This window comes from Apaloderma vittatum, unplaced genomic scaffold, assembly GCF_000703405.1.
Source record: "Apaloderma vittatum isolate BGI_N311 unplaced genomic scaffold, ASM70340v1 scaffold4356, whole genome shotgun sequence".
NCBI lineage: Eukaryota > Metazoa > Chordata > Aves > Trogoniformes > Trogonidae > Apaloderma > Apaloderma vittatum.
The window spans coordinates 26,571-38,590 of record NW_009719830.1 but is presented as its reverse complement, the minus strand read 5'-3'; the positions used below and the strand labels follow the sequence as shown (position 1 = coordinate 38,590).

Sequence of the window (12,020 nt, the reverse complement as noted above, 5' to 3'; positions counted from 1 at the left end):
CATTAATTTAGCCTAGGTAGTGAACAAAAACTTATCCTTCTCTTTTTCCTATTTCTTCCAGTGGGGTTCTACAGTTCTTTTAAACTTAAATGAGCAAAGAAGCAATAAGGTGCTTGTTTAATGTTCTATATACCTAGCAAAATGTGCCCCTGAACTTTATTACTGTGTTTAGATAGTGTTGTATTGTAAATAATAACTCAGTGTATTTTTCTGCTTGCAAAGGAGTACCTCCACCTCTTTGTCTCCCTTCCATGCCTTTCTGCTTTTTAATGAATCGTTTTCTGTGATGGATTAATCTGATACCTTCAACAAAACACTGATGAAATGCTGCAAAAGATTGGTGTCAAAGCAAGCAACTCTGTCCTGTGCAGGGAGTTCCGATCAGGACCTTCATAGTCTTGAGAGGAAATGATGTATGTTGTCCGATTTAGTTGCTGGATTTCAGTAGTCTGGAGACATTGGGCCACCTATGACACAGAGGTGCGTTGTTTGCGGTGGGGTACAGATGCAAGCTTTACGCAAAAGTCGCTGATATCTCCTTTTCCATGAAAAAAGGGGTTCCTGTGGGTTTATGTATAACTATACATTTGATGTTTCTTTTGATTGATGGAATTTGGAGTTCCTTGGTTGTTTTTTTTGTTTGGTTGGTTGGTTTGATTTGTTTTTTTGTCCTGTTGTTTGGATGAGTGATGTTTATGATATGGGGTTTTCTAACTGAACTTTATTCTTCCCAGGACTGTTTTTCTCCAATCTCAGTTTCTGCAGCCTGTGTACAAATTAAGCCACTTCTGGTGCTTGTATAATGTGATGTGATTGTTCTGGCAGAATGGGCTTTAGCTGAGTAAGCCTGGTGGTATCTGAAAGGTGGCAGCTGTAGTGAAATCCACAGATAGTGGATATTCCAGTGTGCTGTATTTTTGTGGTTATTGAGGAAGAGAAGCTGCATTGCACACCCTCAGAACAATTTGAAAGTAGTATCTTGCTGGACGTCATTCTATACATTGAGAGTTAAGATATTAAATATGAACTTCATCCTAGTGGCTTGGTGCAAATATTTTAATCTGTCTTGGTCCCAGCTATAGTCTGCTTTGCAGATTTCAGTGAGATTTCAACATAAATAATGCTTGTTCTTGTTCTTCACGCAGAACTGTATTTCCTTTAAATAAATACTTGCTTTGGCATCCCATTTTACATGCCTTCGTTGTGTGTGAGATTTAGTATAAATTGAGAGGAAGGTTGGACTGGAGTTCTGTTTTATTTTACAGAACAATTTATCTGTGTGGCTTTTTTGAAGTGGAGGGTCTAGCCTAGATGTTGTATAAAGCTGTTTATAATTTGTTGTATTTTTCCTCTCTTATGACAGTGATCCGAGCTAAAGTTGTGGGTAAGAAGCTCATGAAAGATGGACCATTTGGAACGATGCGATACACAGTCAAGCAGATGAAGGTATGTTTGCAGACATTTCACATAGGCTTGTAGAGATGATAAAGAATTTAATTAACATGTAATAACAAAGAGTTTGCACACTTAAAATAACAGCACCTCAATTTTTTGTATGTGTCAGCCAGAATGGAAGGTAACCAGTAGGTGGTAGAAATTAGGCTGGAGAGGGGAGAGGAGCAGGAAGAGGTCATTCCTGACACACAGTGCTGAATACCTGAATTTTTCCTTTATTTTTACTGTTTCTGGTAGTAAAAATGTCTGATGGGCTTCTCTAGTTACTAGAGTCCTGCTTGTGTTCAACATATGCGATGTTAGACTGTGGAAGTGAAAGCTTTTCCTTGCAGCACTTTGATTAAACTCAAGATGTGGTGCGAGTAAGGGATCTGCCAGCCTGGGGAGAGTGACCTTTCATCTTTTCGTTCCTTGCATTCTTTGTGACCACCAGTTAGACTGATGGCATTTTTTCTGATGTACAGAACAAATGAAATTTGTATAGTGAAGTCTCTATGTAAAGATAAACCAAACACTTTAACTTTCAAGTATCATCAGCTCAGAAGTGCTGTAATGTATGGACTTGAAGATGAGAAGAGGTAAATCTCCTACACCACTTGCTTGGGTTCTCTAGTTCGTCTCTTCAGAGATCTAATTCTTTGCTGCACAAACTGCACTCAACCTGCTGCTTTGGGCTCAGCTTTTTTTTCTTAAACTGAACCCTTGTTATGTAATGCTAAAAATCAGCCCTAGATTGTTTTTCTTGGCTATGGCATTCCAGTCATAAGACTGGTTTATGTCTTTAAAAAAGAAGAAAAAAAAAAAAGGAATGGAAAAGCTTGGCGGAGACTGCAGAAATCTGAAACATATTAGACAAAGTAAAGGTTCAGAAAAAAACAGTCACTTGCCTGCCTCGTAACAGTAACTCTCTTTATAAGGCATTTTATAGCTAAGCACCAAAGCTGGGAGGAGGAGACTCAAAGCCTGTTTCATAAGCTGTCGCAAAACCACACACGTAGCCAAATCTGTTCCTGGCATGGCTCTTCCACTAGAGTAGAATGCTTGCACTTTGAGTAAGTGCATTAGGTGCTGGGCTTACTAATTTCCTTAATCTTAAAAATTCCTTTTTAAGATTCAAAAGGAAATATGTATTTGTTGATTGACTTGTTTTTGTAAAGAAGGCACCTGGTTATGTTGGCAACTGTGAGACAATGCTGTCACTTGTTTTGTTCTTAAATTTAGATGTTTGTCCCTATCCTCATCAGGCTTGCAGCACTGTGTGCAAGTATACTTGTCCCGTTGCGAACCCCACTTCACAAAACTACACAACGTACATGTGCTGCAGTGACTTCATCGATTTTTTTTTTTTCTGATTTCATGCCATTCTGTCAAGGACTCCTGCTTCCTCTGCTACTCTGTTCCAAGAGTTTGGTGCTTCCTAATGTACCATCATGAGCAGGATCCACTGAGGATTTAGAATAACAGTAGTCCCCCAAATGAATTACTACTCTTTACCAGCCACAACACTAGCCTCTTTTCTAGCTAGTGGTGCAGCCTGCCCCATAGTCAGTCAGTGAGGTGCAGTGTCAGAGGTCTCTGGAGCAGCCTTAAGCCTTCCTCCTCTGACATGGGAGCCTGGAGCAGTGTCCTTGCTAGGAGTAGAAAAGGCTTCTGTGAGTCTGCTGGCATGGCAGGAGCAGAAGCCCAGGCAAGATGAGCATGTTGAGTGGAGAAGCAGCCACCCGACTGTCAATAGACACCATCATATCAATCTTTAAATAAGACACCTGAGCCTGTCCTGGCTGTTTTCATTAGGTTATTCTGCAGCACAGGACAAGGGTGTTTATGGCAGATGATAATCTGCAATGTCCACGTACCGAGAGCACGAAGGAGCAATTGCGTTTTTGCAGGAGCAGTTTCACAGTGTTTTGTTAGGAAGCTGGGTGTCCAACAAAAGCAGGAGTAATTTTAAAGTGGAAGTCGTCTGTTGGTCAGACTGCCTCTATATGCCTGCTACATCGGTGGTGGGCTGGTGAGATGCTGCATTGCACATTTAACTGTGACCTTTGGCAGTAAGGAACCTGAAGCAGTCAAAGTGCTCAGTAGAGCTGGAATGTCCGGAGGACATACTTCTTAATAAACAAACAAACCAAGTGTTGTTTGTTTTTTTAAACCCTGCTGTCTTTCTACTTAGCTTTAGAGACTTAGTATAAAGAGGGATTCAGCTCCATGCAGTGGGGGAGCTCAGAATGGTGCAGCAAATCTCTGCCTTGCTTGCCCCAATGAAAGCTGACTGTCCGCCTGCTGAAAAGAAAACTAAGGAGGCCTATAACTCCGCACAGCTGCATGGGAACAAGTCTGAAGATAAAAGTACCATGTCAGTGTTTTTTTGGCCACCTATAAACCCGTCTGCACCTGCAGATAAAAAATAAACAAACCATTTAGTCTATCAGTGTGTACTGAATTGCCTGTGAAAAGCATTGAGAGCCTTAAAAGGCAACAAACAATCTTTGTATTTCTTTCCTGGGTTCCTTGGAGTTTGCTGTGGCTGATTCTTGCACTCCTGAACTCATTGCTGAATTTCACAACTGAGCCAGCTTGGGGCCTGGGCTGGAGCACGAGGTCAGGCCACAGGCACAGAACAGTGCCAGGCTCTCTAGTGTTCAGCCTTGTTGTCTGAAAAGGCCTTGTGCCTCCCCGCATTACTTTCTCAAATAATTGAAGAATATTTCAAGACCACATATTAGAAATGTGTGCAGGACTGATCTAACCTCTGCACATGTTCTGTGATGATGCAGTACATTCTGATAATGGCCTGAACCTATTTTAGGAAACTGCGAAGGAAACAAGGAGATAAGATATTTCTACTCCATGTGCACAAACAGTCCTGGTTGACCATGGCAGCGCTCTGCAGAGGCTGCCAGAGACAAGGAAGCTTTCCTTGGTTTGTTGCTAATCTGTAAAATGAGTCTAAAGGGTGAAACGTGATAGTCCCAAGAGGGAAGAAGTGCAGTGGGATTAATTTAGTTTAATTTTAGACAGTCTGAAATGAGGTGTTGAGTCTTTCCTGCTCTCTTGATTGTGAATGGAGAGAGGCAGGAACCACCAAAGTGTAATTCAGTCCACCAGTTGTAGATAGCTATTTTAGGATGGACTGAGGTGTTCTGGAGCTGCCCATTCTTGACATTTGACTAGAGAGGGTGCTTCATTCGTATACAGCTCCAAAATTTTAGGTAGCTGAAGGTTAGGCAAGATGACTCCAAGCCTTGGTATCTAGTACAACCTCACATGGGAGGGACAGAGGGAAGACCATTGCATCACAGGGTGAAGTTAATCATGCAGCAGGAACCACAACAGGATTTGTATGTGCATTTCATAGGCAATACAGGGGCTGCTAAGGGGAGTGCTGACACAGCTGGAAATAGAGTGGCACTGGTAGACACCACCACGTGACGCTTGCTAATACTTTGTTCCCTGTCATTATGCTTCTGAAAATATGCATTTGTGGTGACAGGAGGACTCCGAGGGTAGCAGTTAAGAGAGGGGCTAGCTTTATGGTTGGTTTTCTTCTTACTGGTCTATAAGCACTTCCAGGATATTTTGTGTATCCAAAAATAACACTTAAGGTATTGTTTTATTTCTTTTGAAAGAGGACATATGTAGAGGACCAAATTTTCTTTTTCTTAATGCATGAACCAAGGTCATGGTGAATTTTCTTTAGTCATCAGAAGATGACTCGGTCTGCCCCACCGCTGGGTCAATTAGTGTGACAGTTGCTAGCATCAAAGAGGGTCTCTGGGGGGGGTGAGCTGAAGTGCTTTTTTAGAAGCTGAGCATGTTTCCATCAGCAACACTGACAGTGGTGTCCCTGATGGCAGTGTGAACAGGAAATTAGGTCCAGGAGTTGAAAACTGAACCCCAGTTTAGCATCACCAGTTACTTCACAGGCAGTCATGTTGAACTTGATGGCACAAAAGATGCGAGGAGTTACGACCGTAATGGTCCTGTAGGAAGAGCCTGAGCAGCTTCTCAGAGAAATGATTCGTCTAGCTTATAGCCCTTTCTGCAAGGGGGAGAATGGGCTCAAAGTGTGCCTGGGCACATGCAGGCTTCATAACACAGATACTTAATTAGCCCAACACTAGTTGGGCTAGTAGAGCTTAGTACTCTGAGTGACGGGTCACTTGTACTGCACATGCACTGCGTACAGCTCTCTGCAGTGTAGATAACGCACTGCCTGGGGAGACTGGGCAGCCCTGGCTGTTATCTTAGCTAGTCTTATCTACTTAGATACTGTTATCATAGCTTCTTGGTGTGACACTCACTGGAATGGGGTCCAGACACGTGACCTGTGTGCCTTTCCTCACAGTACCTTTGGGAAGCAAAGCAGAACTGTTCTACAGATGAGGAACACAAGTGTACTGAGGGGTAAATAACTCATCCAAGGACAGATACGATGCTTGTGGCAGAACCTAGATCTCCAGCTATCTTGATCGTGGTTGGAAAATCTGAGTAGATGATCCTATACCAAGAAAATTGCAGGGATAAAGTAGAGATTGGGCAAAGTTTAGTTCTTCCATATTCACTGAAAGACATTGCTCAATTACAGACACAAATATGGTCTGTGAGCTTTTTTTGATACAGCATGATTAATTAAAAAAACCCACTTTGGTTGCATATTTGCTGGGTGCAGAAGGAAGCCTGGAAAATGCAAATGTTTTAGTGTATCTTTTACTGTATACAGCAGTGCTGTTACTGAGTTGAGATACTGATATAAGATTATGCTGATTGGGGTAATATAACTAAGTAGATAAAAAACCTGGCAGACATTCTGTGGATGCCCAGAAGACAGTTTGACCTCTCAGCATAGCAGAATTATTAGTAGGGTTTTTTAAATATATATGCAGTATCTGAGCCTAGCATAAAATTTGTTAAATCAACAGATATTATCTCAGAAAGAAAAAGGTTTGTTATTTTTAAAGGGAGTGAGGGAATAGTGAAATACCCGTGGATAGTAGGGGACTTCAGGAAATAGAATGCAGCCTGGAGGAGAATACTACGGTTTAGGTGACACAGCAGCAAGGATCTATAGCTCTGGGATTGTTTGATACTTCTTTTCCTCTTTTGCCTCACTTCAATATTTATAGTTAAACTGAATGTGAATGTGTTCTCTATCAATAAAGCTGACAGAGGAGAGGATAGGCTGGGAAATGCTGTGAAACTGTAATTCTCTGTGAGTCTTCTTGTTTTCCTCTAACTTTTAAACATTGGCCTTTCATACAGTTGGTGGGGAAGAAAGAAAGACAGAATGCTTTGAAAAGATAACCAAATTTTAAGGATGAAATTTTCAGGAAAATCGTCCTCAATGTTTCAAAATTAGGATGTTTTATTTGGTCCAGTGTATACATGCAGTGGTTGTTTCATTGCACAAACTTCATTATGCTACTGACAGGTGGGCATGAGTTTCCCTGAATTGCAGCAGTAAGGTCAGGTCAGACAGGGACACATGCTAATTTCTGACTGAATCCAACTGCCAGTAAATCTGTGGGTTCACATTTCAACTCAACTGAACTGTAAGAAAGATACTGAAAAAGGAGGAGTGTAGAGGAATTATATATACATGATATTTTCTTTATGACTGTACTGGGCTAATTTTAGAGGGTGGGGTAAAATTCTATTTTTGCATTCATTTAGTTAGAGAAACATTAAATCCTTGCTGAGGTCAGCAGGAGTTGCGTATGCTAGGCGTTTAAGAAGGAGGTGTCTGGCTTGATGACTTAGATCAAGCGCCAAAGGTCTGAAACTCTTACAGCAGCAACGCTGGAAAATAGAGTCATTGTTTAAAAGAAAATTCCCTTAGTTCAGAAGAAATCGTTTAGATCACATGAAGGAGAAAGAGTCCATACTTGAACTAATTTAATTTTTCCCTAATTATGAGCTGTGTAAGGGAAAAAAATGTTCAGGATATTGGCAGAGCTTGCGGTGCTGGCACTTTTCTCACTCAGTGCCACTGGAACTAATGCGAGTGGGGAAAAGTGGTCCCTGTGCTGAATTGCAATGGCTTGTTAGCAGGTGGGTCATTCTGCTTTACCAGCAGATCTGGTGGGGAGACTTCCATCAGAGTTCAGCTAGTGCTATTAGTCCTTCACGCTTGTAAACACTAAAAGTTCACTGCTTACCACCACAGTCTAGGAATGTAGATTGTAAAGAACTTAAATGAGTAAAAAGTTGTCATCTTAAGGTGACTTAATGCATTTTTGTTCTTTCTCTAGATGTACAGGGGCTTCCAAATAATGCCACATGTTCAGTACATCTACACAGAAGCCTCTGAGAGTCTTTGTGGAGTCAAGCTGGAGGTCAACAAATACCAGTATCTGATCACAGGTAAAGGACAGTGTACTTCTTCATAATCAAAATCTCTTCTCTTCTATACATACATCTGCTAAGGACATGGGCAGCTGTGTAGACAGTGCTATACGCAGCTTCCCAAGTGTTAAGACGGCCAATAGTATTCTGGTGTTCAGTATTCTTTAACACTTGAGAGTAATAACCATTTTCTAGTTTTCTGTCTCTTTCCTAAAGTATCTCTTATACCCAGTAATGTTGTGACAAACATGCTGTATGACAGTCCACAGCTGTCAATTCATACCTGAGCTGACGTATCTGTCACTGGGAACTGGTTATTACTTGGCTATGCCAGAAATGGAAGATCCCTTTTGTAATGAGCTGGAGAAATGCAGGCTGCTGAAACAGGGGGATGCAGGGAGATAGAGATGTGGCAGTTGCCAAGTCTTGTTTGTAGTCAAGGTGTTAATTCCCTTTGCTCTCTTGTTGAGAGGAGCTTCACAGCATTGCTCACCTGCCTGTTGGCGCTAGTGCTTACAGCTGGCACAACGCTCCTAACTTACACAAACGTTGTAATCTTGCCGGCCAGAGATTCCTGAACCAGTTAATAAAAAGAAAGCAGTTGCTGAACAGTGACTGAAGCCAAACATATTGAGAGCATTAGCAATCTCAGGAAACAAGAAAAGCGTTTGAGCTGAGAAGTGCTAACTTGTCCCCGTGTCTCTGTTTTCAAGGCCGTGTGTATGAAGGGAAGGTTTACACTGGCCTGTGCAACTGGTATGAGAAGTGGGACCGGCTGACTTTATCCCAGCGTAAGGGACTGAATCATCGTTATCATCTGGGCTGTGGATGCAAGGTATGTGCACCTCTAATTAGATAGTGGTAAGACACTGAAATCTTGGAATTCTGTTTTTCATGGCTGGTAATACCGGTGATGCTAGTGAACAGCCAGGAAGAGAAACAGAGGACAATTTTCAGAGGAAAGGAGTAAAGCTCAGCTTTAGTGTTGAGATCAGAGAGGAAATAATCGAATAAAAATGCAGAGTCTATGTCTTTTTAATGCCCTGTTAGAGTTAATTTGGGTTGGGGAAGTCTTTCAGAATCCATGCAGAATCATTAGTGAACAAAATCAGGTAGCAGAAGCTTGGCAAGGTATGTCCAGCTTTTTCCATGTGTAAACATTTTGAGTGCTTCAAACCTCACAGCCTGGCACTGGCACTAAGATTTTTGCTCGTGGCCCCAGGCCTGCAAAAGCATAGACACAAGCTCAGCTTTCCTGTACCTGAAAAGCCTTTTTGACTCTGGAATTACCTGTGCTTGTGAAGCTAAACACATGCTTATGTGTTTACTGAGCTGAGGCTGAATTTTGGGTTAGTAAACAAGGTTTGAGGGACTGGAAATTTGAATCCCTTGTCTCTGGTAAAAAGGCATATTGTATAATGTTGTTTTTCCATGTAGCCTTACCTGATTGCTCTTTACAATTGCAGATTAGGCCCTGCTACTATTTGCCCTGCTTTGCCACCTCCAAGAATGAGTGCATTTGGACAGACATGCTCTCCAACTTCGGTCACTCGGGATACCAAGCGAAGCACTACGCCTGCATCCAGAGGGTGGAAGGTTACTGCAGCTGGTACAGAGGATGGGCGCCTCCAGATAAAACGATAATCAATGCCACAGATCCCTGAGCACGCTACCCCTTCCTTACCTCCCCTCTCCCTTACTTGTGGCTGATCTTCCTTTGGACACTAACTCTTACCAGATCATGACGATGACAATGAAATTAGTGCCTGTTTTCATGCAAATTTTAGCACTTCGAACACTTAAAAAAAGAAAAGGAAAAAAAAAAGGAAAGAAAAGAAAAAAAGTCTGTGCTACCTTACTGAATTTGTAATCACCTTTTCCATATTTTGATACCACTCATTTTGATCAGATGACATTTGGGAGCTTACTTTTGCACACCAGAGGGAAAAATGGGAGGAAAAAAAAAAGAAAAAAAAAAAGAAAAAAAGTAGAGCTCTTGCTCTCTTACATGTATCATTAGCTGTAGCAATATAATCTCTATTTTTTTAGGAAAACAAAAATCTAAAAACTGTGCCAAGTAGGCACTGTATTCTTCTATGCGCTGGCTTCCTGTCACCCCTCCTCATGCACTAAGTGCTGAAAGTATGTAGGCAATTCTATCTGAAGGAAAACAGGTTTCATTAATCAGATTGGAAAATGAAACAAACTGAAAAGAAACTCAGCCTATACTGTAGAAAAAATTACACCCGAGAGAAATCCTCCTCTGTGGGAGTGATTGGCAGTGTGATTTACTCCAGGATCAGGAGAATTCACCTGGTGTGTCTGACCACATAATCTGGTAGAAGCATTGTTGACTGATTGTCCTACAACAGCACATTTGAAGTTCTGACTTTCGCCAGAACTAAAGAGAGAGTATTTTGTGTTTTTGTTGTTGTTTAAAAAACAAAAGCCCCATCCCCTATGTTCAGGGAAGTAAATCCACCTACAGCAGACAGATGAAGTGCTGTGCCATCCTGTTTTGAGCAGCATTGGCCCCTGAAATTTTTGCAGTTTAGCTACAACAGCAAAACCAGCTTGTAAACACCTTAAACCAAATAGATGCAAAAATGCCAACTGTAAATCAATCACACAGAAGAGGGAAAGGGGAGACTTGCTAGAGCTCTTATTATAAAAAAAAAAAATTATTGCCAAAATAGTGTTTTGCTGAACTAAGATGTATATACACATAATGACATAAGCTATTTTTGACAGGATATGGATTTTTTTTTTGGTGTTATAAACAAAAGAATGGTTTGTTTGTGTTTTAAAGACAGAAATATTGACATTCCGAGACAGTGGGTTGTTTTTAAGATAGTGAAGCTCCAGTGTATGTGCCGTAGTGGCTACAGTCATCGTTTCCTCTGAACCTTCTTGCAGCAGGGTTCCTCCCCTGCAGCTACACTGGCTGCATTTGTTTATATAGCGAAAGGAAGTTGGGGAGGGCTAGGCAACAAAAAGTGGTCTCCTAATAAGTGCTGGCTGGGATCGTAAAATTTCAGCTGCCCAGAGGATTCCTTCTGTGTCAAGTGCTGTGTTTCCCTGTAGGCACTGTAAAGCGTAGCTCTGGGCATGTGCTCATACCACGTCCTGCAGTGATGTGGGAGGGGGAGCCTTACTGTCTTGTGCTTTGCTGTTGACTGGAGAAGTTTTTTTCGTTCTATTTTGTTTTTTATTAAGAAAACTATAATATAATTTTTCTTATCAAATAAAAATATTTTAAGTTTTAATGGTGGTAAAGAAGGGGTGCTGACAAAATGGGTGACTGAGTTTTGGATGGGGAGGGCTTGGGCAGGGAGAAGATTATGCTTAACTTCATTTTTGTATTATTATGATTATTTATCTTAAGTTTCCATATATCTTCAGTTCATTCCACTTAGAAAGCAGAGCTGCCACCAGCAGGAAAAAAGTGTTGCAGTGATTCCAACTCGGGGCAATAAAGCATTTTACAGTCAGTGACCTCAATTACTGGAGAGTTGTTTGGGCCCTCTTTGCCAAATGGGAAGGAAAGGGTGTCTGAGGTGGTACCTGATGCATTTTTACATTTCTTGCATGCTACCAGAGCTCTGCCAGACATACATCCCCTGAAATGCCTCATGTACTAGATTAATTGTTGCAGCAAAACATGCGTGGCTTCATTTTAAACGTGAACTTTAAAGGGCATTTTGAAAGATTTGGTGTAAGAGGTGCCTAAGTCTGCTGTGTATTCTTTTTATTCAGCTGCTCTGAGTGGCAATGCAGCACAAAACACATTGCAAGTCTATTGGATTTTCCTGTGATTCAGGCTTGGAACACTCTCCCAAATCCTCTTCCCTTTGACTACTCCTAAATTACAGGTTGGAGATGAGAGGGAGAGCAGAGTGCTTTACAGCACCCGTCATAGTATGGGGGGTGGGTCAGAATGTTGCCCCTCTTGGCAAAGTACAGGGTTGGGCTTTGGGCACAGTGGAGCAATCTGTATTGGGCACAGCTGACGAAATCCCTGGGCGTCACTGAGGGCAGAGTGGAGCCAGCCTCGCCACCCTCACTTGTTTGCATCGAGTGGAGTCGGCATCGCTGGAGATGGCCCTCCTTGAGCTCAAAGCGATGTTGTAAAGCTGACGTCTCTTTGAGCCGCAGCTGTTTTTCATGGCTTTGGAAGGCTAAATGAAAATGCCCCTCGATGCAGTGAAGTGTTGATTTGA

The 12,020-nt window shown here is 41.8% G+C and overlaps 1 protein-coding gene across 1 annotated transcript; it reads left to right on the top strand.

The window, feature by feature from the left end:
* The first annotated feature begins 1,356 nt into the window (after positions 1-1,356).
* TIMP3 (TIMP metallopeptidase inhibitor 3) lies at positions 1,357-9,778 on the top strand. The gene is made up of 4 exons (XM_009870776.1): positions 1,357-1,446; positions 7,707-7,818; positions 8,514-8,635; positions 9,267-9,778. The coding sequence occupies exons 1-4, from the start codon at positions 1,357-1,359 to the stop codon at positions 9,462-9,464; spliced, it is 522 nt and encodes a 173-aa protein (XP_009869078.1). The 3' UTR covers positions 9,465-9,778.
* The last annotated feature ends 2,242 nt before the right edge of the window (positions 9,779-12,020 follow it).